Here is a 27,065-nt window from a genome sequence, read left to right as displayed (position 1 = left end):
ACTATGGACATGCTCCTCAAAACCTTATGGTGACCTTTGTGAGGTTTCTTAATTACTCCATTAACATAACTATGTGCAAGAGATTAATGAAGAAGAGGAATGAATTCTTACATCTTTCATGATTGTACAAGCTCCGTGCCATATTGTTCAACTCATAGTTGGAAAATCAGGTTTTAACTCGGCGAGTCACCAAAGTCAAGTCAAAAAATGGTAAAACCTGAGGAGAGCCAAGTCCATAAATTAGTCCAAAATGCTAATAAATTTTTGGGAAGAAAGAGATCGCCGCGTGAGCCTCTAGAGTCTGTACATGCGCAATGGTCAATGGGAGTGCACGCACAAGCATCGCTTTGGGCTGGATTTCTGCTTTTCCATTAGGGCAGCGTGGTACTTTTGCATGCTTCTATGTCTAGGCGCAAGAGCCACGCACACCACTGATCTAGATCGGCTTTGATCGGATTTGGCGACTCCAGTTGATGGTCGGATTCTTTCTCCATTAACCGTTCCACCAAATATATGCTATTCTTTCTCAACCCTCCTTCCCATTTTTCCTCCATTAATCCCTCACAAAACTGCTTCCTCTCTCTCTCTTGAGATGTTTTTACAACCACAAAGGCTTGTCTTTTCACCTATCTCTCTCTCTCAATAGACAATGTCTATCCGTAGATCTTATGAGGCCCATGAATTTCAACTCTGAAGAATCTATTGCTAGAGCCCATTCAGCCATTGAATCCCTCTCTCCTATCCTTGGTGATCATCTACCTCCTTCTCTCTCCTCTGAAAATCCTGCCTCCTCGCTCCTCCACGACATTGAACTTGTAGCCAAGATCTCATCACACCTCCGCCAACCCAATTCCGGTGCCGGCAATAATCCCCTCTGTTGTATTGAGGTTCTTGCTGATCATCTCTGGAATTTACCTCTCTCGAGCCATTTCTCGAAAACCCCTAGCCGGATTCGAGGTTTTACTCTTAGCTGTCTATTCCAGACCTTTATATGCTCCAATTCCTGGGCAGGTCCATTTTCCCAAGTTTCTCTAATAGAAGGGGGCAAAAATGACCACCCTACCCCTGTCGAACACACAGCCTGGGTGGAGTCCACCCCCTCTATTAGAGGAACTTGGGGAAATGGAGCGGGCAGGAAATGGAGAAGATTAAAATATCTCTATTCCCATGAGACCACATCAAGAGCTGGCCAAGCGATCACAGTTACCATCCCATGAATTTCACGTTCAAGTATATATCATGAATCCAAAGTCTCTACCAAAAGCAATGCTAGTGGCCTCAATGTAGTTGGGTTGTCAGATCCAGATCCTCCACTGCCAAGCTGCCCCGTCCTGCTGTGCTACGTAGACACAACAAGATGAGAAATGACTGCCTTACCCCCACTCGAGTAAGGCGCTTGGGTAGGGGTAAGACGGTCATTTCATGCCTTGCTATGTCTATGCAGCATGATGCAGGACGGGCAGCTCGGCAGTAGAGGATCCAAATTGCAGGCACTTAGAGCCCCATGGCACTGTTAGAGCAACAAAGAGGGCCCGTATTGTTGGTGTGGCCTTAGAGTTGTATTTTACAAAGATTGCCCTCATGCCCATAGGCTCTAAGATTGATTTTTTGTGAGTTTTGTGTGGCTTGGGCAGGTCAATATGGGGATATGTTAAGGAGGTTGAAGATGAAGGTGTAGTTAATGGTGGAGGAGAAGGGGGGGAAGGATTCCTTTGCCTTGGGAACTTCTGCAGCCAATTTTGAGGGTATTGGCAAACAATTCAGAAGAGCTGATACAGGCTGCGCTTGCGGCCTCTAGGTGTTTATATGCAAGGGCATTACATGATGTTAACCCTAGAGTTATTCTAGCAATTGAAAGTCTTCTCAAGCTGGGAAGATTGCAATGGATTCAAGCGATAAAATAGATCCAACCGAGATCTTTATAGAAGATGGTGTCATCACCTTCTAATGTTTCTGTATTTTGGTTCTTTTGTTTTTATCTTTAAAATGGGCAAAAGAATGGCACCTGGTCGCACAGTGCTTGCCGCCCCTAAGCCCAAACACAGGGGCGTGCAAAATGACCGGTACACCATTTTTGACTTGAGAAGCATGCATTTCCTCCTTTGAATCCATTGAATTTAGTTATGCTAACTTGAGAGTATTTATACAATGTAAGGGTTAGAACTTAGCAAGCAATTTGTTTGCTTGTATTTATCTTTCAATTTGCATATGCAACTTTGAGTAAACATTTAAGGCAAGTCCCCTCAAAGCATGATTGTCAAATTAAGTCCAATATCTAAAGTGGGAAAATCAACCCACCCACCCACACACACACACTCCCTTATCCCGAATCCAATTCCTCTCCAATGACATTTGACCACTAGAATCAATCTCCCACCATCCATGGGGTGTGGATCACACCCCATGGAATATCGTCGTCACGATCCTACCAGAATATGGGTTCTGACAAACTGAGATTGGAGAGTATTACATTAAAAAGGAAAAACTTGTAATTCGAGGTTTCCATTTTTCATCTAAGGTAGAGAAAATTTTGCAAATTTCATGACAGAGCAGCATATTTGTCAGAACAATCTTTCGAAGTGCAGAAGTGGTTGAAGGTAGGGATTGCAGAGGGGGTTGGAGAAGAAAAAGAGAGACAGTGTTGCAGAAAGGGGATATTGGAGTAGGGTTGTAGATGGGGGGTGGGGTGCGGTTGTGGAATAGGGTGAGGTTGGGGTTGCAGATGAAGGGCGACAAGTTGTAAAGTGGGTGGTTGTTCGGTTGCTGTCTTTTAAAGAAGTGGAGGAAGGAGGAAAAAAAAAAGAAAGAGAGATGAAGAAAATGAATAAAAAACATGTGAATTCCACATTATTATGTGATTTGAAAAAGGAAAAGAGAATGCTACCTGCGCATGTGCGATGCTCTGCCCTTGCTCAGAGATAGGCATGCAAAATGACCGTTGTCTACGAGAAATATTGTCTTTTCATAGGGTGCGACCGTCTTGTGCTTAGCGAAATTTGGACTTTTCGTCATGCGTTGCTTTAACTAGAAAGATGAACTTTTCATCTTCCTACCAGGCATGCTAAGCATAGGGGTGCAAGTTTGGCCCTGTCGGCCCGAGCTTGCCCAAAGCTCAAACATGGCTTGGGCTGGATTTTTCAACTCTGAGGGCTGGTTAGGGTTGCGCTGGGCTAGGGTTAAGGCCTTGGGTAAGCCCGGTCCAGCCCGGCCCTGTGTTAGGTTATGCTTTACAATTGAGTGTTTACATATTACAATTTTTGTTTAGTATCTAATTATCTATTGGTTTAAAAAAAATAGAGTCTAATTATCTATTGAACGAAAGTGTTTAAAATTTTAAGATTAGACTAAGTTTTTTAACCCAAAGAAAAATCTAATAGTCAATTAAGTATGAAGAAACAAACCAATACCCAATCACATATTTTCTTTTTTTTTTTTTGGTACAAGGGAAATTTACTGAGAAAGGGGGTGTGTACAAGCAGCAGCTTCACGAGAATAGAGCTCAAGAAGCCACTGAGTGGAAAGAGGCTAATCTGTCAAACACACCAATGACAGGGCTTTCTTGGCTAGGGCATCGGCAACACCATTAATAGCCCTAGAAATATAGTGAAAAGAAATAGAAGAAAAGGAAGCAGAGAGCTTCCAAATGTCACCAAGCACCACAGCTGAATCAATAGGGGTTGTATACGAGTGATCCAAGATATAGTTCACAACCTCTCTACAATCTGACTCAACCTGAACCTGCGTGAGACCTAACTCAAGAGCCAGCCGCAGAGCAGCACAAACAGCCAGCAGTTCTCCTTGAAGAGCTGAATTGAAACACATGGGAATGGAAACAAACTTTCTCTGATTACCAGCATGATCTCGCAAAACCAATCCCAGACCACCCTTTGCATTGTCTTGCGGGAGAGTAGCATCGCAGTTTATCTTAGTAATACTTGTTGGAGGTACAGTCCAGACATGAGGGGGGGAGTCTCTATCTGCAACCTGAGACTAATTCGAGAGGCCTGCAGGCTTCCCAACCTCTACAAATTCCAAATAAGCCTTGTTTGCCATGGAGATGACTTATGGGGGAGTCCAGTAGATAGAATTGGAGCACAACTCATTCTGAGCTCTCCACAGGTACCAGCACAAGAAGGCTACCTTCGACAGTGCCTCATGCACCAACCTTTTGTCATGTCGAAACACGACATCCCAGCTACCTAACCAGCCAACAATGGTGGGAGTTACATCCGTAGGAGGGGAATAATGAAGAGAACTTCCATGCCAAACCGCTCTTGCGCAGGGACAATCCAACAACAGATGATCCCCAATTTCCTTCTCAAATCCACGGCGTGGGCACACTGGATCAATGGGAATGTGTCGGGCATGAAGGCCTGAGCCTGTTGGGAGTCCTTCATTGCAAGTTCTCCAAATAAAGGCTTTTATCTTCGGCAGAGTATCAATCTTCCAGATTCTCCTCCAAACCATTTCTGGAATCATCTCCCAGTTGCGAACTTTAGATGTTGCTGCCCTTGATCTCTGGTCCTCCTCCTCCTTCTTCGCAAGAAGCCAATATGCCGACTTCATAAAGAAGCGCCCATCCTTGGAGGCACCCCAGACCTGAATATCCTCTTCAGCGAAGAAACTAAGAGAGATCTTTAAAATAGCATTAACCTCCGCAAGTTGAAACAGGCGCTGTAAGAGGCTAGTCTTCCACGTGCGGCTAGTTGGATCAATTAAGTCAGTAACAAAAGTGAGCCCACAGTCCACGGGCCTTTGGGATTGCACCTTATAGTTGGGCAGCGAAGGGATCCAATTGTCCTTCCAAATATCAACCTTACGGCCATCACCAATTTTCCACAATAAACCATCCAAAAAGCACCGCCCTCCCCTCCAGCATACTTCTCCAACCCCACGAAGGGCGATTACCCAATTTTGAATGCAAGAAATCAGTGGCAAGGTAGTAAATAGACTTGATAAATTTAGCCTAGTAAGAATTTGGAGTTGACCACAAACGCCAAGCCGCCTTTGCTAAGAGAACTCGATTCTGCAGCCTTGTATCTTTAAAGCCCAACCCACCAATTGATTTTGGTTTGCATAATCTCGGCCAAGAAATCCAATGGGTCCTTCTATTTCTTTCAGCATTACCCCAATAGAAATTTGAGGATGCCCTCTTGATGGCATTGTGAAACGAGACAGGCAACTTGAAGTGGGATCTTGCAAAATTTGACATGGGGTATATAGCTGATTTCAAGAGGACCTCCCTGCCAGCATGAGAAAACAAACTGCCCTTCCACTCCTGTAGTTTATTCATAGTTTTCTCCTTCACTTCATTGAAAATGGTCTTCTTTGAGCTATCAAAGTCAGTTGGCAATCCCAAATATTTCGATGGGCCTTCTCCATATTTCACCTTTAGCACCCTTGAAAACCATTTTTTGAATTTAACATGGGTGTTTGGACTGAAAGCTAGACTTCTGCAAATTAATGACTTGGCCCATCGCTTTACAATAAAGATCTAAGCACTCCTTAAGAGAGTTCACTTCCTGCCACTTTAGAAGAGAGTAAACAGTCGTCAGCAAAAAGAAAATGTGTGATGGCAGCTCCCCTATGCCTCACCCTAACACCGTGAAGATTCCCTGCAGCCTTAGCTCTTTTAATAACAGCAGTAAGAGCTTGAGAACATAAAATGAAAATAGCAGGTGAGATTGGGTCTCTCTGTCTAATCCCCCTTGTCGGGATGATATTACCCGTTATGCAGCCATTAATAAGGAGATTATAAGTGACTGTCTTAATACAAGACATCACCCGGTCAACCCAAAGCCGATCAAAGCCCAACTTTAAGAGCATATCTTCCACGAAGTTCCACTCCAACCTATCTTCCACGAAGTTCCACTCCAACCTATCATATGCCTTTCGCATCTCAAGCTTAAGGGCTAGGAAACTGTGTTTACCTCGCTTCTGCTTCTTATTTTTAATGCATAGGAAAAAGCAAATGAAAAAAAAAAAAGGGTCAACTAGGGTTGCAAAAATAGTGTCAATTAGGGTCAACTCGGCCTAGCCCAGCCCAATCAGGGTCAATCAAGGCCGGGTAGGGTTGGGCCTGGGCTGGGATATCTCAACCCAACCTAAGGCTGGGTTGGGTTTGGGTTGAACTAAGATGACTTAGGGTTGAACTGGGGTTTTAAAAAACCCGGTCTAACCCGGCCTTGTTTCACCCCTAGCTAAGCATAACTAAAAATAAATGGATGATCTGAATCTGCCACGTGAGTCCTCCACAGAATACCCCGTCACTCCAGGCTTCAAAGCCTACACTCGACAGCGCCGTAACAGAACACCATTGGCAGCGAAAACAGAAGCAATTTGCAACTGAGCGATCCAGCTTAAGAACACATCGAAATAAGGGCGATGTTGAGGGCTTCTCACTTCCAATCTCTTGCATCTCCAAATCTCTGCACTCTCAGATTCTCTCTGTTGTCCTCTCTCTGTGTCTCATCATTTTTAAAACCTCATAAGTTCTCTTCACTTGCTTTGTTGTCGACATCTCTTCCCAAAAGCTTCACGCACCCGTCACCTTCTCTTCCTTCGCAGAGCTTCGGGTGGGCCTTTCCCATGGTTGGCAATGCAAGGCTGAACGGAATAGGTCAGTAATTTCGGTAAAACTCATTTTGTTAACATCTTGTTTCGTTTCTGTTTCAACTTCCAATAGTTTTTTTTTTTCCAGCTTGAATTTAATGGTTAATTGCTTATGTGACATTTCTTTGTTTCTTGACAAACGCTTCGTTTCATTCTTTGTCATGGTTTGTTGTGCTGTAAATTGTGGTGTTTCTCTACTCTGTAGAAAGATTTTTACGTTTATTTTTAGAGGTTTTGCTTTCTGAGAATTGCAAACTAGGAACTGTATGATCTTTTTTGGAGGAAAAAGAATAAGAAAAGGATGCCTATAATGTTCTCACTCTTAATTGTTTATTATTGATTATTGAGTGGTTTCCATTAAAAGGACATGTTTTGTTTAACTTTTTCCACATAATAATGTACTCACTTGAGAGTAGTTTTGTTGGCTGAATTTTTTTAAAGAGATGGTTCATTTCCAAATTTTACTTCGGTCTTAAGACCGTTGTTGAATGAGGAAACTATTCTACTTTTGCTCCAGGCGAAGATGGATTCTACCAGTGCCTTGGTAATCCAAGGACTTTTAAAAATGCAAAGATTGCAATGCCAAGAAAATGAAGAAGAAATCAAATTACTTGCTTTACAGAACATATTTGTTGAAGTCATTACAACTTGACAAATCCGAAATTGATGAGGCTTACAACTTGGTATTCACACTGAAACCACTACTCTACGACCAAATTGCTAGCAATATAGAAACGAATTTGTTGAAGTCTTCACAACTCTCCCATCCACGAACTGTTGAAGCTTGCAACTTGATGATAATTGATGTCTTTTGAAGCAAGCCAAAAGACATATAGATGGGTGAAAATCTACATTACACTACTTCTAAAAAATAAAAATAAAAGATAAAAGATAAAGACTTGTTTGATTGATTTGTTGGATCTTTTATTTGTTGCTGGGCTTCCTCTTTTATAAGCAGCCTAGTAGTTAGGGTAGTTCCTGTCAGCAACTGCTCCTATCCAAATTTGAAATTTAAATAATTCCTTGGGAACGGTTTGCATCTGTATTTGTTTAACCCGATTGTACGGCCCAGTGATGACCAAAATAGGGGTGTAAACAATGCCCCTCACAATCCCGTTGAACGGTGTCATCACGCTAGTTCGATGGGATTGTGTATATACGACCGTATTCGGTCAGGGAAGCCAAGGCCGTGCAATTGGCTTGGGATAGATGCAACTTGAAATTTGCATTAACTCGGTCGAGTGTATTTTCCGATTTATTTCGGAATCTACAGTGACCAATTCTATTGCCAATTCCATTCTTTGGAAACTTTGTATTGACCGAAATGAATCGGTCATTTTTTTTTGTATTATGCACTTGACCGATTTTGTTTGTGCATTGAAAGAAATCACAAAATAGTGACCGAAATAAGATCGGTCAAACACTCCAAATCCAATCGGCTTCCACATCATGTCCAAATCTCACCCGAGGCCACCGCTCCACTGTCTTCTCTTCCATTTTTTTTTTCTTTCTTTATCTGTCTTTGATGCTAGTTTAGAAAATCACAAAGACTTAACTTTAGAAGAAGAAGAGCGTAAGAGTGGTTGCTCTTGGTGACTAGATTGTCGAGCGATCTGGTAAGGAACTTGAGAAGGAGCCCAAGTTCTTGAAGAACGTGATGATAGCTTCGGGAAGATGGTTGTAACCAAGTTCATGGTTGGTGAAACCTTCTCTAATTACCCACTACTTGAGCGTTTTGCTGTCAAGCCTCTTCATTACTGACCCTTTCAATCTCTCCTCTGTTCCAATTTCTCTTTCTCTTTATCCGTCTTTGTTTCAGGTTTGCAAAACCACAGACTATCAACTTTAGAAGAGCGAATCTCCAAGATTATACATAGCGGACCGAACATTGATAGAGATTTGAAGCTGTTGAAGACTTGAAGGCAATTGGTGAAGACAGAAGGGAACTGGTTCGCAACGGTCTCTTCCTTCTCACTCTCGGTCATGTTTCCGAAAGCGGTTGCAACGGTTGTTGTTGGAGCCGAATTATTTGCACCAGAAATGGCTCACGATTGTTGGGTCGTTGGGCTTGTTCCTTTGAGCGCTTCACGTTGACGTTACAAGAGGCTGTTGCAACTTCGAATCAATCATGCGCTTTCAAGTTTCTTGTAATGTTGTTGAAAGCACCAATTGCACTCATCAGTCTGGTTTCAGCCATCGAGTATTGAATTAAAGACAAACATTGTGATAAAAAACCATTTCACAATAATGTTTTTAATGGACTCAATTTCATGAATTGGTGGAGCATTGTATTGAATATTGACCGTGTATGTCGGTCACTACACAGGGCTGAACACCTGTATTACCTGGTTCGGGGCTGAGTTCCTTCGAAAGGTTCTCCGCATTTGCCCCTTGCTTCAGACAAAATTGAAACAAACTTTCTCCTTGCTTAATGAGGACCAAATGAGGTATGATCATTGGCCAGAAAATATATTGTCGGCCATCCAAAACAACAGCCGCAAGGCCGATGCATAAACCGTGCCCCTTGACGATGGGTTACGGCATCTTGGTGCTCATTTACAATGGGATTTGCCCCTGGTTGAGCACCATTTCAGTGCCTGATTTGGGATTGGATTCCCTTCATCGACATTTCTTCTTCTTGGCAATAAGATCCAATTATGGCTAGTGTCCCACTGGGTATGCCAAAAATGTTTCCTCCAAATTTTACTTCGGTCTTAAGACCATTGTTGAATGAGGAAACTATTCTACTTTTGCTCCAGGCGAAGATGGATTCTACCAGTGCCTTGGTAATCTAAGGACTTTTAAAAATGCAAAGATTGCAATGCCAAGAAGATGATGAAGAAATCAATTACTTACTTTAAAGAACATATTTTTTGAAGTCATTACAACTTGACAAATTCGAAATTGATGAGACTTACAACTTGGTATTTACACTACCACTACTTTACGATCAAATTGCTAACAACATAGAAACGAATTTGTTGAAGTCTTCACAACTCTCCTAACCACGAACTATTGAAGCTTGCAACTTGATGATAATGAATGTCTTTTGAAGCAAGCCAAAAGACATAGAGATGGGTGAATATCTACATTACACTACTCCTAAAAAAGAAAAAAAAAAAGAAGATAAAAGATAAAGACTTGTTTGATTGATTTGTTGGATCTTTTATTTGTTGCTAGGCTTCCTCTTTTTTAAGCAGCCTGGTAGTTAGGGTAGTTCCTGTCAGCAACTACTCCTATTCAAATTTGAAATTTGAAATTTGAATAATTCCTTGGGAATGGTTTGCAACCGTATTTGTTTAACGCGATTGTACGGCCCAGTGATGACCGAAATAGGGGTGTAAACAGATTTAAGTTCTTTGCGATCAGTTGTTGCATTAACTATTAATTCTATGTGTCTCCTTCAATTCATCATTTAGTTTTGTTTATTTCCCTTTTAGATTATATATATGCGAATTGACTTATAAAGGGACTGCGGTGTTAGTGGTAAATGGTAATCCCATGGAGTCTGTGGTTTAAATATACATATAAACTTCTGTTTAAGTACTTACCATCTTACCATTAATACTCTCATTTCATGGGCTTGTTTTGACTCTCTGGTATTTCTTAGACTTTGATGCATGAGGATCGCATGTGCTATAATTTATATCAGAAAAGATAAATTTCTTTTGGTAGTTTACCCTGTATTAGGAGTTGCTCATTTTTCATCTCTTTCAGCTTCATTTAGTACTGGAAACAATGTCGGAGGAGGAGGAGGAGGAGGAGGAGGAGGAGGTGGTCGACCTAGGGAAATATTGGTGCAGCACTTACTTGTTAGTGAAGAGAATCTCAAGCTGCTGCTGGAGGTCCAACAGAAAATTTCAGGAGGTTAGCTCACATAATGTTAGCTTATCCAAATGAATATAACTTTGCTTTCTTTAGTGAAAATTCTCACAATATAAAGTTTATATTTATTAATTGTGGATTGTTTGTGAACTTTTGTCATTATTGTGTTGAATTTGAGGAAACTATATTATTTCATGAATGCAGTTTCACCAATGAATTTCCTGGGCTAAGGTAATGTTTTACCTTTTTATATCTGTAAACATGGTAACTCACATGAATCAACAATTCACAAATTCATATGTGCTAAGAATGTAATATTGTTTCTAAAAGTCTTGTGCTTCAGTCAATAGTAAGATATTTCCTTGTAAGTGTGCTGCTTTGCATGTTTTTGTTCTGATGAAAACCAGAGTAGGGAGAAAATAGGCTGTAAAACCCCTAAATAGGATATACTTAGAGATTACACGATAATAAATTTAGAAACCAACCCTAACCCAAATGATGTAGGAAAACATCAGAAGTGGGCTTATTTTCACTGTAAGGTTGGGTTACATATGTGTTGGGCCTTTGGTACAAGGAGTTTTTCATTGTATTGGGTCACTTTAATGGGTCTGAATATGGGTAGGAGCTAGGAATATGAGATTAGTGTGGTAAGATTAGTTTAGTCTAAATCCTTGGGGTTATTTGAGTCGGTCTTTATTGTCCTTTTTGTGTTAGAAGTTATTTAAGTCTAATCCTAAAATCATTAGGAATTTGAGTCCAGATTTCATTCAAAGTCTGCATTATGTTTAGAGTCCTAGTTTGAGTAGGAACTGTCAAATATGTGTATGGTTTTACTATTTCAATCAGTAGGTTGTATTCCAAGTCAGTTTAGGATTGTTAGAAGTTTAGTTTCTGAATTCTATATATAGATGTAATGGCCTGTGGCGTAACCACAAATTTATGATTAATATTATTGAAGTTTTCTTCAAGATTTGGCTGTGTGAATTCATGGTATGTTGGATGGATTTCTAGTAGCGCAAGCATGGTTCAAAATTTTGACTGAAATGCCAAAATTTTGGTGAAATATGGATTCAACAAGGATAGAAATGAAATGTCTATCGAAATTTACAGCAACAATAAAATTAGCCCAACTTAATGGGATCGGCTACATGGATCGAAACAAAACCAAGTAGTGAAACAGAGTTCTAACCAAGAAAGGGAAAGAGGTGAGAAATGAAAAATGAAATGTCTATCAAAATTTACCGAAATAAATTCCCCCGAAATCCTAAATTTTTATACTTGGTGCTGAAGTGGATTCCTTAGTGGAAGTGTGGATTCTCTTCAAAGGTTAAGTGGATTCATGCTTTATTATTTTCTTATAAAATCTTTTATTCTATTTCCTTATCAATCTACTTGTCAGTTTACCTTATTCTTTCTAATCTGCGGTACCCTTGTTGCTGGTCAGTTTCAGCTTGCTTTAATGATGTAGATTGTAGAACAGTCTAGTGTTTCAAAATCTTGGTCTGAACTACAATTAAGGGTGGTAGGAAAAAGGTAGGATGGATTAGGATTTTAATGAAAAGTAAAAAAATAGGGAAATTGTAAGGGAAAGCTACTGTTTTGGGATTGTGAACAGTACTCATGAACAATAACTTAAAAGAAAAAGACAAGAGAGGAGGGGAGAGAAGAGATCAAGAAGGGAGAGAAAACTGGCCGCATAGGCAATTGCCAAATTAAGTGGACTTTAATCCATTCTATTCCATAGTTGAGGGGGGGGGGTGTTATTGTTGTTGCATATTTATAAGAAAACAAAAGCAAGCCTCCTAAATCTAAAGCTCTTAGGTAGCTAGACTATCTAACAAGGACTCTTAAATACTTCACTAATTAGAATTGTTGAACTGTAAATCTTCTAGATGGCATCTAGATAATTTGGGCCCCACACAACTAACCAAAAGAGAACTCTTTAATGACTACACTAAAGCCAAGTACACTACCTAATGGGCCTGACTACTAATTAAATATCTATTTTCATATACCCCTTTAGACCCACTTTTGAGCCTTACAATTCGACCCATTACAAATAAATCCAAAGAATTAAAAGCCCATACCCAATAGATATTAAAATATAACCATTTTTTTTGGACCGGGCCTGCATTATTTAATCTCTTATATTTCCCTCATAGCTAATCAGATTTACATCAAACTTAGTATAGTAGTTTCTGTTTACATATTCTCTTGAATACAATTCTGAAAATATGGATCAGATCTTTTGAGTATTTGAGTTCCAGCAGATCTGCAACTGGGTTGGCCTAGTCTCTCTAGGATTTCTCTGTGCATCCTTGTTTAGGCCTCTGTTTGCTGAGATATTTCGCAGACAGAGTCCATCAATCTATAAGACCAACTTATCTGATTATCAGGCCTTTCTGATCATTCTAGTTCAAGTAATTTAAGTTCTCTCGTGTTCTCTAGTTACTGTGTTTTGGTTATCCAGCTTCTGCAAATCTAGTTCTAGTGTGGGACTGGTGTTGCTTTACCTACTATTTAATTAGATAACACAATATGCAACCATTCGTATCTCTGAGATTGTGATGTGACACACTGACGCAGTATATCCCAAGTACCTTATTACAACAGACATGATTTATCTCCCTCATATGTTCTCTAATTGTATTTAGAATATAGTTGAGGTTTGAGAGAAATTTGTTTTGTCAATTTTGCAGTTGTGAAATCACGTTTCCTTATGCGGTTTGATGTATTGCTCCATTTTAGGAGTGGACCTGAGTGACTTGGCTGTGGAATACTCAATTTGCCCGTCCAAAGAACAGGGAGGAATGCTCGGGTGGGTGCGGAAGGGCCAAATGGTACATTTAATTAGATATCTGAGTTCTGGTTTGTTTATAAGCTCTGTATATAATAAGATATCTTAGCAAGTAGAAGAAAAATTTTTTTGTACCCTTATCCATTAGGATCATAAAATCTGAGATATGAATCATCTTTTCTTCTCCCCCCTCTTCTAAACAGAAAAGGGAAATTTAACCATTATTTTCAGACGTTAACTATTGAAGTTCTTAAAAATAGCTGTCTTTGAGGTTTTACCTTTAAAAGAAGTATGTCAGAATTGCTGACCATTTAAGTTTCTTGCTTAAAAAGTCCATTGATTTTAATGCAAATTCAACTCATGCTTCAACCTGAAAGAACTGGTTTATTTTGGCTCAGGACTTCATATAAAAAATAAAAATTTATGAGAAGCATTTCACGGATTTTTGAAGTGGTTTCAAACATTTGGATGATTGTGGAAGTGTTTAATAGTGTGTGATAGTGTTACTGGTTGTGGGTTCAATAGCTGTCTTTGAGGTATTACCTTTAAAAGAATTATGTCAGAATTGCTGACCATATAACTTTCTTGCTTATAAAGTCCATTGATTTTAATGCAAATTCAACTCATGCTTCAACCTGAAAGAACTGGTTTATTTTGGCTCAGGGCTTCATATAAAAAATCAGAATATGAGATGCATTTCACAGATTTTTGGAAGTGGTTTCAAACATGTAGATGATTTTGGAAGTGTGTGATAGTGTTACAGGTTGTGGGGCAGAAGTTAGTTCTTCAAGTGAGACATTAGGTGTTTGGAAATTTGAAAAGGATGTTCTAATTTTATCGTTATTATTAAATTTGTTCTGTTTGGGGTTGGGTTCCCTCAAATTTCCACCAGGATAAAGTAAGGGAAATATTTAGTGAAAAGTAAGGGAAATATTTAGTGAAAGCGGACTGGTAGGAAAATAGTAGTTTATAATGTTTCTTAGTTACATGCTGATGCAGTATCTACCTCCCATTTTACTTAATGTCTTATATTGGGTCCAAGTACTGGAAAATAGACTACAGAAACTAAAAGAAAAAGGATTTATATTGGGGAGTGGAAGAAACTGAAGAAGTGTGTTACTTTGTTGCGAAAAATCTTAACATGGTTGGAGAATCATAATCCTTGAGATAAGAATAGCCTATTTTATATGTTGGAGAGGAAGAAATCAAGTCAGCAGGAACAGTTGGAAGAGACAAGATAATATGTTTTTGGCAAAAGGTTCTTTGACTGGCACACGTAAGAACGGCTTCCTGTATGGGCCACCTAGTTTTGCCCCATGGAAAGATGATAGATAGGGTGCAGTCTGGATTGTCCACTTCTCAAATTTCAGTGTCAAATTCAATCAAGATATAGCCTATCTTATATGATAAAAAATTCCCTTGATGAGAAGTATTAGGCTATTAGCACATTATCCGGATTGATCTTATGGCTGCTGTTATCAGTGTTGATCTTATAAGGGTTGATATATTGGTGGCATAGACTGTGGCAGAGGATTGGCTGGAGGTTGCAGCTTGGTAGAGTGTGGCTTAATGTTGTTGATTTCGGTGGCTTTCTGTTGCAGCATCCCCCCTCACTTCACTCCCCTTCTTTCTTGTTTCCTCATTTCCTCATTTTATTCCTGTTTCCTTTTTGGGGAGCTCCATCTCCATCTCATAATATATAAGTCATAGTGTTCTGGCCTCTAGTTTTACCACTCATCCATCTCAACATCCTCATTTTAGCTACACTACGATTCTCTTTAAGGAATGAACAGATTAGAGCTAATTTAGGAGTAGCTCTGATAGATGATAAGTTGCGAGTTGTTTGAGATGTCATGGACATGTGCAATGAAGGTCTTTGAATGCTCTAGTACGGAGGGGTGATTTGATTCAGATTGAAGGAGCTAAAAGAGCCAGGGGTAGGACTAAAATGATTTTAGGAGAAGTGGTGAGGAAAGACATGCATAGCTTAGGACTAGTAACAAGTATGGCTTTGAATAGAGCTGATTGGAAAAAGGATCCATGTAGTCGACCCCATTTAGTTGGTATAAGGCTGAGTTGAGTTGAGTGTTCTGGCTTCTGTCTATGAGTCTAATTGGTGCTCTGTAAAATGGTAACCTAGGTTCTGCCTCAAGGTTAATGATATCAGGATTAATTCATATCTCTGAACCGAAGGACCTTCATAAGCAGGAGACAAAATATCATGGTGTACATGTGGCAAATGTGTGATGCATATGCAAATGGATCATGGAGCTGCTATGCAAACTAGATGAGGAGAAAGCATGTGATCACATCAATGTGAGGTCTGTGGGCCAAATGCTTTGGAGATTGGGCTTTGTCTAAGATTTAGAGGGTGGATGAATGTTTTTAGTCTTACGAATGGTATCTAGCTGTTTCCTTCATTAGGCTACAAGCTATAGGGGCTTTTCACAGAGATCCCTGTATAATTCTTGTACATTTTTGTTCTTTTTGTTTTAGAAGCACTAGCAAACTTTTTGAGAAGGCTATTTAAGGTATCAGGTATGTCAGGCTGGAGTTGCGACAGGAAATTCTGTCTATTGATCTCCCACTAGCAAGTTCTGGATGGAATACTATCTACTGTTGAATTCCGCGCCTTAAAATGATATACTTGGTGTATGTCTTAACATTCTTTCTAGTAGTTTCAAGTCAATCCTTAAACTTTTATATTTGATAAGGGAGAGGGAGCTGATGGCTTGTTTAGGATTGGAGGTAAAATCTCTTTCAAATACTTTGGTCGCTCTGGGGGCTTTATGTAGTACAAAAATGTTTCCTCTTTACATGGTCTATTGCCATTACCTTTTCTTTAGATAACCCCCCCCCCCCCAAAAAAAAAAAAAAGAAAAGAAAAAATGATGTTACATCTTCATTTGATGGCAAGGCAAGTTAAAGGTAAACAAAAACAAATTGGCCTGCTAAATGGTTGAATGAAGAATTTTCTACATGAGGAAGGTGAAACTTATTAAAACAAACCTCAGAAGCTTTCCAACCTACTTTGTTTTTTAATTCATAATCCCACCGTCTGATGAGTATTGTTTTGGAGAAAATCCAATGGTATTTTCATTACAAAAGAGACAAAAGAAGCTTTAATAAATCACCTTATTGCTTGAACATGCTATGTACACACAAAGAATTAGGACTTGCTCTAGGACTGTTCACACAAATTTGAGCATATCAATGGTCTATTTAGAGAGATGCAGATACCACTTCTGTAGAATGTGGGAGGAGCTGAGTCCATTAAGTAGCCACATGATTTTTTATTCCTTTTAATATTCTTTTAAAATCATACAATTGTGTTCTGTGGGTCTTTATCAACCCCTTCTTTTGTTTTTCTTCTCTCTTATTCTCAATGACATTATTATTCACCAAAGAAAAGCATTCCATTAGCTTCTCGGTGCTCTTTGTGCTTACGGGCTGATGAAAACCATTCTCATCTCTTCATGGGCTGTCCGATAGCTAGGAAGTTGTGGGTATCTTTCCTGGATCTCTTCAAACTGCCGTGGCAGAATTTCTTTTCTCTTCTTGAGCTGCCGCGTCTCAGGTTCCATTAAAAGATGTCTGGCTTGCGGATTTTATTCTTGGTCCAGTGCATATCTGGTATGAAAGAAACAAAAGAAGATTTGAGGGTAAGGGTAGGCTTACCAAGGTGATTATGAAGGCCCTTTATGCTGATATCCGGGATGCAACTCTGCTTATGCCTTGTAAGATGAAGTTGGTTGATGACCTTTTGCTTTCTCGTCATTTGAGTATCTCTTCCCCTCCTCCCTTGGCGGATAGCATTTTGGAAGTCTAGTGGCAATTTCCTGAGCTGGGGTGGATTTAGGGGTGTAAATGAATAGCCGAAATCCGTTTCCGTATCCGTTTAGCACCATCCGAATCTGTCCGAAAGCTAAACGGATGCGGATACGGATAGGGTATAGCTATCCGAAAAGCTATATTTACATGTAAACGGATAAAATATCCGATCCATATCCGTGTCCGTATCCGTTTAGCACTATTCGAATCCGTCCGATAGCTAATCGGATGCGGATGCGGATATAGCACTATCCGAGCCGAATCCGATCCGTTTACAACCCTAGGTGGATTAAGCTTAACATTAATAGATGCTCTTTAGGAAACCGAGGTCACTCCAGAGCGGGAGGTTTCTTCAGAGGTTCAGATGGTGAATCAATGGGCTGTTTTTCCAGATATTTGGGGATCTCTACAAATTACATTGCGGAATTTCAAGCCTTTATTATTAGTGTTCAGCTCGCAAAGGATAGTGGCTATTCTCATGTGTGGATAAAATGTGATTCAAATACGTTTGTATCAAGCATTGTGAATCGGTCTATTCCATGGATATTGCAGCAGTGGCGCTTCCTTCTGCCATATCTCTCATCGATTTCCTGGAAAGTGACTCATTGCTATAGAGAGGTGAATTCGGTCCTGGATTTAATAGCCAAGAAAGGTGCTACCTGAAGGACATCAGAATCTTCGTTATCTCACCCATTTTTTACTAGCTCTATATTCCCTAGGATGCTCAGGGAAGATCTAGATTCTGTTTTGTGAGATGATGATTTATCTCTGTAGTTCCTGCTTGAGCTTTTGGTCTTGAGAGTCTGCTTATGGCAATGCAGAAGGTGGTCCCTCAAGTCAAAAGAGTTCTGTCTTGGCCTCTGCTGATGGCAATGCCATAGGTGGAGTGTTAAGATAGCTATATTTTTTCCGAAGTCTGGGTATGTATGGACTACAATCCTGTACATCATTTATTTCTTTTAATATAGTTTTTGCTGACTTTAGCAAAAAAAAAAGTATTATAATTGGTACAGATATAACATTTTTATTATTGTTTCAAGTTTCAACACATTCAAATATTTCTATCTGGGTTTTTATGTTTTTTTCCTTTTCCATTTTTCTAATTTTTTCTTGCAAGGCTTTCTTTTATTCTGTTACCAAGCAAAGCTGCACTTATCCTCCTCCTTGTTATCAGGTACCAGAGTTTGAGGAGGCTGCTTTTAATGCACCTTTAAACAAAGTTGTACGATGTAAGACCAAATTTGGATGGCACTTGTTGCAAGTATTGTCAGAAAGGTATGTGCAGAACCCATTTCTTGAACTGAATAAGCTGTTCCACCCACTGCCTTGCCTTTGTTGGGTCCTAGTGCCTGCAACTGGTCTAGGTGGGTGGTGATTGAGACGTGATTCCTGTCTAGAATAAACATCATCTAAATGGCCAAAATGATGTAGTTGCAAGCATAGTATTAAATTTCGTCTCGGAGGGCCATTTTGGCCTAGCTGAAATTTCCGAGATACCGAAATTTTGCCGAGATCTTTTTTCGTGCGAAGTTTCGGTTGGCGTTTCGTTGAGTTTTAGGTCAAATTAAAGGCTGATATTTATGGAAACCTTGTTTTAGGCTATATAAACATATGTAAATGTTCATATTGCAAAAAATAGTCATCCAAAGTGGTGTTTTGGATTTGTACCCTTAATTGGCAGTATACGGTCGAATCCTAAATTCCTAATCTATACTTATACATTGTCTAAGTACTAGAAAACATAATAGACAAGTTAAACAAGTAAATCATACAAACATGGAGTCAATGAGTCATAGAATTAAGTACATAATTTGGATGTCAATACACTTCCCTAATACAAGTGTCTACTAATAATAATTGAGGAAGTTATGTTTCGGTCAAACCAAACTTGGTGTGCGAATGTTGTCAAAATCGCTCTGAATGAAAATATTTTTTAGACATCAAAACAAATGAATATTTTACTGCACTTTTGGTTTTTAGAAATGTTTTATCATATTATGGAATTTATAGATTTGAGAAAAAACCCCAACATTTAAAAGTTGAAAATTGCACCTACCACCGAAAATCCAGTTTTTGTTCTTGAACTGTGCGACGGTTGTAATGTAGTCCTAGATAGGTAGGAGACCTACTAGGAGCCAAACAACATGATCAAATAACAAGAGGGGCTGCTGGTTATAATGGACAGCACTAGGATTTAGGTCAATTCCTAGGGTTAGGGTTGGATATTGGGAAAGGGGTTTATAGGGTATTAATGGGCAGGTCTAGGGGGTCAATATGGTATAAAAATAATAGGATTTGGGAAGGTTTTAAAATTCTGTAGTTCTGGACAGAATTGTGTTGCAGGTTTTGGGTTTTAATGGAGTGAAGGAATGGAGGGGATAAAGTGGAGACTAAGGGCTGGATTTTGGATCGAGTATGGGGAGAGGTGTGAGGGATATAGGCTAGAAGTTTGGTTTGGAATTGATGGACAGATCTGAAATTATGAAGGAGATTATGAAGGAGTCCTAGTTAAGGTAGGAGTTGCAGGTTTAATGGAAATTAGGGTTTCATGGATGGAGGGGGTGTGGATTAGGTTAGAGGATGAAGAGGGGAAGGATATATGCAGGAAACTAAAATTACTTACTGGTTTGATCTCCTTCAGAGGCAACAGCAGTAGCTTGAAGAAGCTTAAATGAAGAAGAAGAAGAAGAAGAAGAAGCACTTCCCGATCTACAAGATGCAAGGAGTCGATCGGAGTCCACCAATCCCTTCACCTTGATATTACTCACAAGGCAACCTTGATATTACTCACAAGGCACACTCACGATGGAGCAAAGGCAGCAACAAAGGCAGCAAGCATAAAGCTGAGTTTTTATTAATCAAAATTCGTATACAATGCTGGCCTCCCTTACAAACTTATATAGAAGACTCAAAAATAGACTTAGACACTAAAAAGGAATGGCCTAATCCTATCCCTAACCTATTAGCTAACTTAAACTGACTAGGAAACTAAAATAGACTCAAAATAGAGTCCTAATGACTTAAAAACAACTTAAACTACCTAAAATAAAAGAAGATTCCCTAGTAGCCAATAGGATATAAGAACCTCTTAGCCAATAGGATCACTTCACTTAAATTAGACCAATTGAACCAATTGGATGCAACCAATTTAAACCGGTTCAATTAAAAACACAAAATAAAAACTAAGTATTGGGCTAATCCCGTATGCAACCTATGTACCCCTATTTTAGACCCAGAAAAGTGGCCTATTACATTAGAAACCCATGGGATCAAAGGCCCAACATGTATGTAACCCAACCCTAGACTTATTTCCAATGAAACAAGCCCTATTTGGTGATGAATCTGCATCAGGTTGACTTTTTATCCTTTTGGAATTTTATTTTTTAACTATTTTTATTGGATTCAAATAGGGGGTATTTGCTTATCTATGAAAAATATCTTAAGTAAACATAAAATCATTTACTTTAATGATATTAGCCATAAATAAGTGTTTGTCCTGGTTTCGAGCCAGGTTTCCTCAAATTTCGATGGGCATGTGTCGAAACTTGTGAAATTACCAACATCTCGGTGGAAACAGGTCAAAACCTGTCAAAACATTGGATTTTATAAAATCCAACTCCATCTCATCTCAGTTTCTTGCGAAACCGAGATTTAGAACCATGACTAGTACTGATTCCAGATCAAAGCAATATTTTTCATAGAAAGTTACCACATCTGCGTACTGTATTGCTGATCTGATACCGATTCCTAAAACCGTGGTCATATTACTTGATTACTTCACTTTAAGGGTTTGAACTGTTCTAGAAATTATGAAATTGCCACTCATTCTTCTATTTGAGAATTACTTCACTTTTGTGGGCCCATAGTGATCCCAAAGTAGGATTTTGTGACCCTTGGTTGCATTACAAATTGATATAAAATCTTCTATATTTTTGGAGTGTAATATGATCACATTTTTACATGGAAGGATTTAAAGGTGATTCCTTTTTTTTTGTAAGTAGGTGATAAAGAAACTATGCTCTCTCTTTGTCTGTGTGCATGTGTGTAATGGGATCCTGGTTCAGTTCTTGCAACAAAATCAGAATCCTCAATAGACAATATCGTAGGGAGGTGACTAGGTGAGAATTGCAAAACTGAAGTCAGTTTTAGCACTGTATGTCCCTTATGATCAATGACCAAACACCTTCAGGAATCCATCAAAACAACGGCAAACTACTAGCACAACTTAATAACAAATAGGTGGATATATTCTGAAAAAGAAATTGCAGGAACAAAAGAAGAAGTAAAAAAGAGATAGAGATAAGAGGGATATGACCAAGGATTCTCACCAAGCAACCCAACATCTTACTAGGCTCCACTTCATCTCATAACTATTGGCATAAAACTGGAAATTTCATAGAACTTTTTTGTCTTTAATCTCAAAATTCTTTCAAGCATTCCTTTATAGAGTGGCTGGGAGGGTAATTCCCATTGGGACTTTCTCATTGGTATTTTCTTCAATACTCTTTGACCATTTTAATGAGGTGCACATTTTCAAGGACTTACACAATCATCAATGAACTGACTTACATTTTCAAGGACTTACACAACCATCAATGAACTGATTTTGAGTGGAATAATATCTTCCAAGACTTCAAATAATAGTTGTAAATAACTAGATAATGTTTCTCAAATTCTGCACACATGCATTAATTACTTTTGACCTTTCTTTGACTAAGACTTGGATTGGATTAATTAGGATTGGTTTCATAGTTCGAGAACTCGTGAGATCTCGCCGAGTTTCTCGGTATTTCGAAAATCCGAGACGAGATGGGGGTCGAGTCACAAAAGTACAATATCTCGCCGAGATCTCGGTTTGACATAGGAAAATGCTCATGTAGGTCCTTTATATGAGTGCCAGATCTCGAGATCTTGCTGGAAATTCTACCAAGACAGACAAGACAGATACTTATTTATGCCTAATATCGTTTAAGTAAATGTTTTCATTGACTTAAGATATTATTCATAAATAAGCAAATACCCCCCTATTTGAATCCAATAAAAATAGTTAAAAAATCAAATTCCAAAAGGAAAAAAAGTCAACCCCCCAGTTCAAGAACAAAAACCGGATTTTCGGCGGTAGGTGCAATTTTCAGCTTTCTAATGTTGGGGTTTTTCTTAGATCTAAAAATTCCATAAATCTTATTATGGTAAAACATTGCTAAAAACCAAAAGTGCGGTAAAATATTCATTTGTTTTGATGTCCAAAAAACTATTTTCATTCAGAGTGATTTTGACAGCATTCGCGCACACCGAATAAAGTTGACCGGTACATAACTCTTTCAATATAAATCAGATTTTAGCAATCTTGGACTTGTTGGAAAGCTTTGTTTTGAAAGCTTTCCAACAAGTCCAAGATTGCTTAAATCTGTAAACAAAGCTTTCCAACAAGTCCAAGATTGCTTAAATCTGATTTATATTGAAGGAGTTATGTACCGGTCAAACTTACTTAAATAATATTAGGCATGAATAGTGTTTGTCCTGTGTCTGTCTTGGTTTCTAGAATAAGTAAGTGTCTGTCGTGCTTTCCCACTAACTGAAACTCCCATTTGGACTTTGTTTGTGCAAAATCTGATAGTGTCATTATGTTTAAATGGCCTAAAATAGGCTGAATACCAAGTTTCAGACTCAAACTAGGTCTAAAACCCATCGAGATGAGGCTTTGAGTCGAGAGAAAAAAAAGTGCACCAACTCGGCGATGCCAAGATCTTGACTCGACTCGGTTTTTCAAGGGTCCGAGTTGGCACCGAGACCCGAGTTTTCGAACCTTGATTGGTTTTGGTGAACCAAAAAACACCCAGACCTGGTTGGTCTGGCCTGAACCATCTGAACCTGGTTCAGTTGAACCAGAACAGGTTCATTCAAGGAACCATTGGCTAAGGTAGAGGCCTTTTCCTCCGTTCTTGCGATTGTATTATTTGGAGTAGAACTTATTACTTATCTACATCAGTTGAGTACAAGGATGACATGTCGGATGTCTTTCTCTGGGACCTTGAACATAAATTCTTATTCTTCTTCTTGTTCATTTTGTAAGATGTGCGATGGCACTGCATGGGGTAGAACTTATCTACATCAGTGTGTGTACTTGTTCAATGTGGAATTTTTTTTCTTTTTCTTATTCTTTTGCTAATTTTTGGAACTTAGATGCATTTTTTCAATTTTTTATCAGTTGTGTTGGTATTGGTATTGATTTTCCAATAGTTAATCAATGCAGTTTACATTTTAAGGCTTATCCTTAGTTCTTTTTTAAAACTTTTATCCTATTTTAATATGTATAAATTTGAAAATTGGGTTACATCAAAGTTATTTTTGATCCATCTAGCTGGTACCTAATAATTGAGGAAGGCCTATCACTTAAGTATCACCTACACACCTTCAGTACATTATTATATTATAAATGCAGCTTCTGATTTCTGTTTTCTGTGTTTTGTCCCTACTCTTTGTTTCTAGAGAAGCACCCTTGCTTCAAGAAATTGAACCAGAGGAGCTTTATGCCAAAATGCAAGACCCGTGCTTCCTGGAGGAGGCTCAATTGATTGATGTTCGAGAACCTGAAGAAGTGTATGCACTTATATCTCATTTCTCTCCTACAATTGACAGCAACTTCTATAAGACATGTTTTTCTCTTCAAGTTTTGAAATGATCAAGTCTGGATATGTTTTGGGCATAGTTGTCAAGGCGTAGCCTAGGCGGGCGCCTTGGATGCCTTGTTCGCCTAGTGCGCCTTGGACGCCTTGTTCGCCTAGTTGGTGTCGCCTTAAACTTTGGCCCTCTCCACCGCCTTGGGTCGCCTAACCGCCGTGACAACTATGGTTTTGGGTCTGCCAGTGGTTATAGGCAGCACAATAACAATATACCCTTTCTGGAATTGGACATTTGATGACTATGAAAACTGATTTGATGCTTTGTTCTTTCTGAGATTTCTGTGGCACTTGTCTGTCTTCTTCTGCCAGCTATGTAAACTTTTTGCTTACTTTATCTTGCTGTTAGTATTTATATCTGTGTTCTTACTTCTTCTTGGATTGTTCGGTGAGGACAGTGCCCAAGCGTCGTTGCCCGGTTTTCAGGTTCTTCCCCTCCGCCAGTTTGGAAAATGGGGGCCAGAAATAACAACCAAGTTTGATGCCGAGAAGGATACTTATGTTTTGGTGAGTACTTTTTGTAAATTGGTCCTATTTCTTTTTCTTTTTCTTTTTTTTTAATTGTGATATTTTTCATGTAAAGGTAAAGCAATAGCATGCATCATATGACATTTTCCTTATTTGAAATTTGTTTCAATCACTTTCTATTTCACTTCTTATTTATTATTTATCTTGTCTTTAGCTGGAATAGGCCTGATATTTGTAATCTTGCTTATCTCTATTTCTAGAGTTAGTCCTTAAGTAAAATAAGTTGCTATTTATTAATATTTCTTTTCGCTTATTGTATTTGTAGTTCAGTCCTGATGCTATCCTATTACTGGTTAGCAAAGGTTATAAATAAATTTAAAGGTCAGGCCATAGACCTACCCAACAATTTGAAGTAATATCAGTTCAGTTTGTTTCTGAATTTTTTCTGCTGTGGATTCTGTAGTTGCTATTCTGGATTCAATAAAGTGTTTGGTGGATTCCAAGTGGGCCTTAGGTTAATTTCTAGCCTGTTTAACTTTTCTATATCTTTCTATCTCTCTATCAAGGTCACAAGTCAGATCCTTTCAACTTCTATTTCCCTAATTTTCTATTCGATTCTTAAGAGTTCTAGGCTTGCTACCTGAAGTCCAAGTAGCACTAGGATTCTGCTGAAAAAACCTATTCCGTTATCAGAATTGGTTCAGATTCTGTAGGTCTGTTCCACCAGCAGAGTAGACACTCGATTGAAATATTGAGGTTTTCTAATTTGTATGTCTAAACTTATAAACTCTCTCTCAATTTTGGTTCTGTTCTCTATTCTGCGGACCTCTGTGCAACAGTAAGATGAATTGAATAAGACTATCATCATGTGGTGGAAACCACTGTTAATTTGCTCCTCATGTATCCAGACAATCTTCGTAGAGATGGTTACTGTTTCCTATCATGATCAGATTATGTGTCTCTTGTTTATTGTCTTTGTGAGGTATTTACTATAGTTCATTTTTAAACTGCAGTGTCACCATGGGATACGGTCATTACAGGTTGGCAAGTGGTTGCAAACACAGGTAGAACTGTTTCAATTATTTTCTTCTTGTGGAATATTGAAGTGAATTTCTTTTAGGTGGAGCTTGCAGCCATATTAAATGAAATATTCCCATTGTCTTTTGTTATATTTGAAGGCACAAGTTTATCATATAATATGGAATCAGCATGGGAGTGATGATAAAATGGAAGTTGGTTCATCATTACTTGCAAGAATAGAATGATCATTCTTTTAAATTAGTTTATATCTACAATATAATCCAATGTGTTATGCTCAACAATTAGCTATTAGTGGTATCTTATTCTAAGTTCAAATGCTAATGGAACACAAAGCGATAGATGGTTCCATTTTCATGTGGTTTCTGAATTCCCCATTTGTGGGAGTGCATTTTTTCGTCCTCTGCTCGTATGTAATGGACATGCTTTTTGTCCACTCCCCTCTGCACCAGGTCTCTGGTCTAGTTGTATTAGGGGAGACCTTACGCATCAGGGTAAGTGGATGTATTCTGAAAGGCTCAGACATACATTCACTTGGGTGATTTCATTCATACATTGAATTATATATTTTTATCTAACATATGGTTTCACTTGTTCAGGGTTTCAAGAGAATATTCAATGTATCTGGGGGGATTAATGCCTATGCTGTGAAGGTAGATGCATCCATCCCAACTTATTGAAAAACACTTAACCCTGCCAATGGAATATTTCATTCTCCTGTTGCCCCAAATGTAGAATTCTATATATCAGATGTTTCTTGCCATGGGATTTTACATGTGTTTAGATTTAACATTCTCACCCTTTATTAAGAAATAAAGTTTTGAGACATTTCTTTTTCTGGCTTTTTTTTTAAATGAGATAATGTAAGTACATCCCCCTCGGCTTCAAAGTTTCATTTGTTCTACTTAGCTTCCCAAGCTAAGAAATGGTATAATCTTACTATATCAGTCTTATAATATTCAATAGTCAAACTCTTAAAATTGTTACAATCCAAATTAGTAGCTAGTAAAGTTTTTGATAATTGATATAGTTTGTGACAGATTCTCTTTTTTTCTCTTAGGCGCCTGTTTTTTTTCAGGTTAAAGCTGTGTAATTTTACCTGCAATATTTTCTTTGGGTCTCAGCGCGTGCGTGGGGGCCAATGAGATCATGCGTGTTGGTATCATGGGGGTGGGGCGAAAGGGTGTCTGGGCGTGGGCGTTACACTCCCCCAGAGACAACTTTCTTCCATTTTCTTTTTATGCATTTTTACCTAAGAGCCATAGAGGGGGGGGGGGGATGTGTTTTGACATCCCTTTTCTAGGAATATCCCATCTTATACATCTGCCAGTCTCAGCCATGTGTAATAATATGGTAGGCTGACCATAAGATGGCTTCAGGACCTCCTTGATAAGGCCATTTGTCATACTTCTGGCTTATTTCGATTATATGCCCCCATGTTTGGGTTTTCCAAACGGTTTTAATTGGTTTTTCTTCTTAGACCTTTCATACTTGTTTAATAACACTTGGGCCCAACCAAAATGCCAATTGGCAGTTATTATAGGAATGTAGAAATTTTCATCCCCTTTCCTTAGAAGGCTAAACAGAATAATTAAATTGTCTTCCATCATCATTGGGTGTGTGTGTGTGTGACGTCACTGGCGTGTGTTGTGTATATCCTACATTCCACGGTCCTAAAAGTCGGTTAACCTTTTGGGATTGGTGTGTGGTTGTGTGAAATGAGTCAATGAAAACTCGGACCGACTTGGACCTAGTCTAGTCATTTCTTAAATTTGGGAAAGTATTCATGACTTATGACCAGGCAGTTCATTGGG

At 38.8% G+C, this 27,065-nt stretch overlaps 2 protein-coding genes across 4 annotated transcripts; one reads left to right on the top strand and one right to left on the bottom strand.

Moving 5' to 3' along the window:
- Positions 1-3,525: 3,525 nt before the first annotated feature.
- LOC122643303 lies at positions 3,526-5,898 on the bottom strand. The gene is made up of 3 exons (XM_043836938.1): positions 5,596-5,898; positions 4,141-4,815; positions 3,526-3,990 (listed from the first exon to the last, which is right to left on the bottom strand). The coding sequence occupies exons 1-3, from the start codon at positions 5,896-5,898 to the stop codon at positions 3,526-3,528; spliced, it is 1,443 nt and encodes a 480-aa protein (XP_043692873.1).
- A 463-nt stretch (positions 5,899-6,361) lies between these two features.
- Positions 6,362-26,089, top strand: LOC122642654 (rhodanese-like/PpiC domain-containing protein 12, chloroplastic). Of its 3 annotated transcripts, XM_043836191.1 has the most exons (8): positions 6,362-6,619; positions 10,330-10,479; positions 13,186-13,277; positions 18,240-18,340; positions 23,555-23,665; positions 24,144-24,252; positions 25,227-25,277; positions 25,851-26,089. In XM_043836191.1, the coding sequence occupies exons 1-8, from the start codon at positions 6,385-6,387 to the stop codon at positions 25,929-25,931; spliced, it is 930 nt and encodes a 309-aa protein (XP_043692126.1). In that variant the 5' UTR covers positions 6,362-6,384; the 3' UTR covers positions 25,932-26,089. The 3 variants fall into 3 exon arrangements, with proteins under 3 accessions (XP_043692126.1, XP_043692127.1, XP_043692128.1); XM_043836192.1 differs by lacking the exon at positions 23,555-23,665; XM_043836193.1 differs by lacking the exon at positions 24,144-24,252.
- Positions 26,090-27,065: the final 976 nt, after the last annotated feature.

The sequence above is a fragment of the Telopea speciosissima genome, chromosome 10 (genome assembly GCF_018873765.1).
Source record: "Telopea speciosissima isolate NSW1024214 ecotype Mountain lineage chromosome 10, Tspe_v1, whole genome shotgun sequence".
NCBI lineage: Eukaryota > Viridiplantae > Streptophyta > Magnoliopsida > Proteales > Proteaceae > Telopea > Telopea speciosissima.
Note: the sequence above shows the minus strand (reverse complement) of the source record. Positions and strands in the feature narration are given on the sequence as shown.